The sequence below is a fragment of the Piliocolobus tephrosceles genome, chromosome 9, assembly GCF_002776525.5.
Source record: "Piliocolobus tephrosceles isolate RC106 chromosome 9, ASM277652v3, whole genome shotgun sequence".
NCBI classification, from domain to species: domain Eukaryota; kingdom Metazoa; phylum Chordata; class Mammalia; order Primates; family Cercopithecidae; genus Piliocolobus; species Piliocolobus tephrosceles.
The window spans coordinates 19,573,647-19,579,936 of NC_045442.1; the positions used below are offsets into that span (position 1 = coordinate 19,573,647).

At 53.7% G+C, this 6,290-nt stretch overlaps 1 protein-coding gene across 1 annotated transcript; it reads right to left on the reverse strand.

Annotated features, from left to right (window-relative positions):
• Nucleotides 1-273: 273 nt before the first annotated feature.
• ADRB1 (adrenoceptor beta 1) lies at nt 274-3,952 on the reverse strand. Its single transcript, XM_023206644.2, has 2 exons — nt 3,727-3,952; nt 274-3,331 (listed from the first exon to the last, which is right to left on the reverse strand). Exon 2 carries the CDS (start codon nt 3,101-3,103, stop codon nt 1,655-1,657), a length of 1,449 nt encoding a protein of 482 aa, XP_023062412.1. The 5' UTR covers nt 3,104-3,331; nt 3,727-3,952; the 3' UTR covers nt 274-1,654.
• Between the last annotated feature and the right edge of the window lie 2,338 nt (nt 3,953-6,290).

The following is a 6,290-nucleotide window of genomic DNA, read 5'->3' on the forward strand; positions in this document are numbered from 1 at the left end:
CAAATGTCACTTCTTAAGTCAAGTGCAGCAGATGGGATCTTGAAAGTGCCTACAAGTAGTCTAGAATACCTTGAATCCGGCTGTGAAAATTTAGGGCAAGTCTGCAGCTCTCAGTAGGTAAACACCTTATTTAGGTCTGGAGGCATTTTGCTATGTTATTGATTCATGAAAGCCTATTAAAAGAGCTCTATGGGAAATCCAGTCTATATTTTGAACAAAACAAGCTGTCTTTTTCATTCTCACTGACCCTTTACAGACACACAGTACATAATCTTGATTGTGCTTCATTGGTATTTATTGCACATGGACCAATTCCTCACACAGTAGTTAGTTGCACCAGAGTATAAATACTTGGTAAAACACACAAGAGGAAGCAGAGTTTACACACAAGTGCTAACTTTCACCAGCAAATTCACGTGGGCTCTTGGACATAAAAAAAAAAAATAAAAAATCCTTAAGATAATTATATTTATAATATGGATACAGTTACAGTACCATGATAAAGGAGTATAAAAAGGTATTTTCCCCAATAAATCATTAGCTCAATAACATACTAGACAACAGAAGCAGAGTTTGAATTTTATTTTAGTTTTTAAGATCTGCCCAGCCCCTCCCCCTTTAAAAAATATTTAATTTCTTTTTGTGCAAGTAACATCTCCTGTGGACTTCGTAATTCCTAACACTGTGCAAAAATGGCATTTTGAACCACTCCTTTATTTTTTGTTTTGTTTTTATCCACATGTGCAGTAATCTGAACTGTTTCTCTCTCTCTAATGTCCTGTCTTCAATTGACAGAGTCACATGTCACAGAGAGAGAGGCTCTGCGCCTGGTCCTTCCAACTAATATTGATACATAAATAAGCTGTTTAATATAAACAAGTCTTTCTATCTGCTGTGCAAACGCACAGTGTGAGGTAGAAATCCCTCAGCCTGACCACCCAGGCGCGCGGGGGACGGCGGGTTTGCCCTACACAAGGAAAGCAAGGTGGGGCTTGTTCCAAGAAGAGCTTCACATTTCTTGAAACGTGAATTTTTTTTTTTTTTTTTTGCCTCCATCCTTTCTCTTTGCTTTCATGACAGCAGAACTCATTACTTAGAAATTAAAATGAAATTTATCTGGAAAGCAAAAGAAAATATATCTTGACAAACTGTCATTCTCCTCCCTCTGGCTGGTAGACTACTCCTGTTCCTGGGAAAGGAATAGGAGCCACGCTGATCGATGTTAATCCCCTCCTAATGCTTCTTCCTTCCCCTAACCCACCCAACTTCCACTCTGGTCCTCGCAGAAAGTGTCAAAAACCACATGGTGGGGGAGAAAAAAATCTAAAGATGCATCACACGCACACACAAAAGAAGGCCGGACCACAAACAGAAAAAAAAAAAAAAAAAGGAAGAAAGAAAGAAAGAAAAAAAAAAAAAAACAAAGAACATCACCAAGCCACTCTCCCATCCCTCCCCAAACTTTCCTTTTTGTGCAATGGTCCGTGGCTTTTCTGTTTGCCTCGGATGATTCAGACGAGGATCGTGGGCTTCGAGTTCACCTGCTTTCGGTCTTGAGTAAACACAGATCTCCTCGTTCCCCCGGGAAGTCGTTCCGGGGCGCCCGGACTCTCCTCCTCCCGGGGTGCCCGGCGTCTTCACCCCGCGCCGGGCCCTACACCTTGGACTCCGAGGCGAATTCGGGGCGGCACGGCTCGTCCAGGCTCGAGTCGCTGTCCGCCGCCGCCCCGCCGTTGCAGCCGGCCCAGGGCTCCAGCAGGCGCGCGGGCTGCGTGGCCCCGACGACATCGTCGTCGTCGTCGTCCGAAGCGGCCCCGGGCGACGGCGGGGGTCCGGGCCGGGCCAGACAGCCTAAGGCGCGCGGCCGGTCTCCGTGGGCCGCGTGGCGCCGGCGGGCAGCCCTGCGCGCGCAGCAGAGCAGTCGCTGGAAGGCGTTGCGGAAGTCGGGGCTGCGGCAGTAGATGATGGGGTTGAAGGCCGAGTTGGCGTAGCCCAGCCAGTTGAAGAAGACGAAGAGGCGGTCGGGCACCAGCTCGCGGTGGAAGGCCTTCACCACGTTGGCCAGGAAGAAGGGCAGCCAACAGAGCGTGAACACGCCCATGATGATGCCCAGCGTCTTGAGCGCCTTCTGCTCGCGCAGGGCCACGAGGCGCGAGGGCCGCCGCTTACCCGCACGCCCGTTGACCAGCGGGGCGGTGGTGGCAGCGGCGGCGGCGGGGCGCGGGGGTCCGGGCGGCGACGCGGGCGCGGGGACCGGCGAGGGCGAGGGCGAGGGCGAGGGCGAGGGCGGCCGTGCGGGGCCGCCGAGGAAACGGCGCTCGCAGCTGTCGATCTTCTTCACCTGCTTCTGGGCCTCGCGGAACACCCGCAGGTACACGAAGGCCATGATGCACAGGGGCACGTAGAAGGAGACCACGGACGAGGCGATGGCGTAGGCCCGGTTGGTGACGAAATCGCAGCACTTGGGGTCGTTGTAGCAGCGGCGCGCCTCGTCGCTCTCCGCCCGCCACCAATGCATGAGGATGGGCAGAAAGGACACCAGGGCTGAGATGGCCCACACGGTGCACACGAGGCCCCGCGCCCGCGCGCGCGTCAGCAGGCTCTGGTAGCGGAAGGGCGAGGTGATGGCGAGGTAGCGGTCCAGCGCGATGACACACAGGGTCTCGATGCTGGCCGTCACGCACAGCACGTCCACCGAGGTCCACAGCTCGCAGAAGAAGGAGCCGTACTCCCAGCGGCCCCACACCACGATGGTGGCCCCGAACGGCACCACCAGCAGCCCCATGACCAGGTCGGCGCTGGCCAGAGACATGATGAAGAGGTTGGTGAGCGTCTGCAGCCGCGGCGTCTTGGCGATGGCCACGATCACCAGCACGTTGCCCGCCACGATGAGCAGCACGATGAGCGCCATCAGCAGACCCATGCCCGCCGTCCACTGCTGCGACAGCGGCTCGGGGCCTTCGCTGGCGGGAGGCAGCAACGAGGCGGGCGGCGACGCGGGCACCAGCAGCCGCGCCGCGGTGGCCGCGCCGTCGGGGAGCGGTGCGGCCGACGACAGGTTACCGGGCTCGGAGGCGCCCAGGACGAGCGCCCCCGCGCCCATGCCGAGTTGCGGAGGCCGGAGGCGGGGGGTGTGGCAGGGCTGGGCCTTGGTTGGGGAACACCCCAGAAGCCTGGACGGCGGGGTGCGTAGAGGGAGGTCGCGGCCGGGTCAGGGCAGCCGCGGCGCGGGGCCCGAGGCATGGGCGCCGGGCGCCTTTCCCGCCGGAGCCGAGCGCTGTCGCTGCCGCCGCCGCCGCCGCCGCCGCTGCTGCTGGAGCCGCTGCCGCTGCTGGAAGAGCCGCCGGGACCTCAGCATGTTTCTGAGCGCGCCGGGCCCGCAGCTCCGGCACCCAGCACCCACCCCACCCAGCTCCCACTCCCCAGGCCAACCCCCGGGGCCTGGCGTCAGGCTCCTGCAGCCAATCCGGGCAAAGGCACGCCCCCGTCTGGTCTGCCCCCCCCCCCCCCCACCCCCCCGCCCCCCCCTCCCGTTGGCAATTGAGCGGCTCCTGAGAGTCCCGAGCTGATCCTGGAGCTAGTGCCTCCCGTGCGCCCGCGGGTTCCTGCGGACGCACCTCTTCCTGCGCCCGCTGGCTCCAGGTCCCTGTTCCCCCGTGCCCACTCCCGCGCTCGCCTCCCCCCTGGGGCCCCGCCCCCTCTCTCAGCCCCCACTCGCTCTCGCACCCGCTCCTGCGCCTCGTTTGCCTCCTGCGCGCCGTTTGCCTCCCGCGGTCGGCTGCGTGCTGCGCCCCCGCTCCCGCCGCATCCCCTCGACCTGCAGTGCCGGGGTTCCCTGCGTAACGGAGCGCTAGCTCCCTTGAGCGCGGAGGGGACTTTGGTGTTCAGGAAGCGCCAGAGCGCCTGGGACAGCTTGTCCTCCAGGCTTGGAGGAGTTTGCCCTGCGAGCTTGGTTGTGATGTGGGGCAGCCTAGCAGGATGTGTGTAAAACCCTTCCCCCGTCAAGACGGGACCCAGCCAGCCTGCGTCGTGACAGCTTGGGGGACTGGAGGTGGGTGTTAGTGGTTAGAAGAAACTTCCCAGCAGAGCGGGTTGCTGGAGCCAAGCGCGCATCTGTCAAGAATGCTCTCTGGGCGCTGTTCTTGCAAGGATCCTCTGTTGAACCTCAAGTGCGGTAGATGTGGAAAGGAAGCGAAGGTCTGTGCATCTAACAGCTAACGCTGAGGGCCCGTTGGAATCGTACACACTCCTCAGTCCTAGCTAATGAATGTGTGAGCATGATGCAAAAATGTGCGCTCACGATGTAAAGGGAGAGTCTTAGGGAGACAGAAACGTTGACATACAGAGTAAATGATACCACCGCGAGGGGGGAAAAACGCGTTTAGTTACATTTTAGGCTTTTCAGTGATAACACGTGTATTTTGTGTTTTATTACTCATGTGATTTTATAATTTGAGCTGGGTCAATACAAACAAAAAGGTATTGTCGGTTTGTGCTGACGTCATGAACTGCGATTTCGGATTCCTTGGTCTGCGTGCTTGTTTTCTCCTTTGCCCAAGTTCCCAGATTCTCAAAACTCTGAGATTAGTTTTGGAGGGATAAGACAAGAAAACATATAAATACTCCAGAGGATTAAAATCCGAAAGCACTTAAAGTTGTATCTGTGCCTTTTTGAGTTGGCAAATGAATCGCTTTGAAATTAGTGAGTTGTTAACCTGGCTTAAAAGGATTATATTGGGGGTGGGGGGACGGGAAAGCCATGAATACGCAATATGGCAGGACTGCAAGCCCCTTCTCTAATTTGGCTCTTGTAGTGTCCTCAGCTCAGGCCTGAAATAAAAATAAATAAATAAATAAATAAATAAATAAATAAATAAATAAATAATTTAATTGAGTCCTTGAGAAGTAAACAGCTTCTAATTGTTTATGTAAGGGTGCATGAAAATGTTATATAATGCTCACAGGTCCTTCTAGAATTGGAATAAGAACAGTGTCTGTAACGAACATCAACATGTTCCTTGATGTTGGTCATCAATATGACCAAGCTCATGTCCTTACCTTGCAAGGAGAGACCGACTTCCACAGCTGTCCAGGTCAAAAGCAAAAAGTAATGTTTTTCAAGTTTATATAAAATCAAGCAGTTTTAACCACTTTCTCTTACATAAATGCAAACATATGAATTTGCTTTAGGTCCAAACCTGATCATCAGCGCGTTAAAACTGGGGAGTGATTTGTTTATTCACCCCTGCCCATGGTTTACCAGCTGATTTTCCAACTTGGGGAGGTTCAGGAGGGGTGGCCAGGAAACAAGAGGAGTTAGAAAGAGGGGAGGAAGGAGACTACACCCCAAGTTATCCAAGTCACTGCAAGCGTGAGACTCCTGGCTTCTTTCTTTTTATTTTTTTTTTGAGACAGAGTTTCACTCTTGTTGCCGAGGCTGGAGTACAGTGGCGTGATCTTGGCTCAATGCAACCTCTGCCTCCTGGGTTCAAGTGATTCTCCTGCCTCAGCCTGTGCAGTAGCTGGGAGTACAGGCATGCGCCCCCACACATGGCTAATTTTGTATTTTTAGTGGTTTTACCATGTCAGGCTGGTCTTGACCTCCTGACCTCAGGTGATCCACCCGCATTGGCCTCCCAAAGTGCTGGGATTAGAGGCAGGAGCCACTATGTCGGGCCTCCTGGCTTCCTTCTGGACCCACAAGGACGCAGTCTCAAAATAGCCAAGGGATTGGAAGAAGTTGAAATTGACGCTGCCCAGGAAAGGAGTTCTGAGTGCTGAGCTGCAGGGTGAGGCATAGGGAATGTGGGGAAGAGGCTTTTCCTCGCCATCTTTCTGTCAAGTGGTGTTACCGGAATAGAGTGTGCCAACCTTAATTGCCCCTGAAGGGTGGAAGGCATTGCTTTTCTGTGTGCGATAAGGCCAGAACTTGGTCGTAGAGGTTCAGGGCAGAAGCCAGATGCCAGTAACTTTGTCATATCACCATTATATATATAAACACACGGTGACATTGGAATTGTTGGAAAACTTTCCTGAAACGTTTTTTCCCTGCTCATTCAGAGATACATCAAGTTTCTCTGAATTTCTGTATAATACATTACATTATAAACACTCGAAACCAGGAGTACCAACACAGGGATCTCAGGAATTCTTGGGGATTTCCTTCAATTTTACTGACAGAAGAGTTTGGAATAGTTCATGTTCAACTAGAGTTGGTTGTCTAATAAAAATAAAATGTTCTCAGAACTCCTTTAATTCCTACATTTTATGATTGGTGTTTTTTTTTTAAC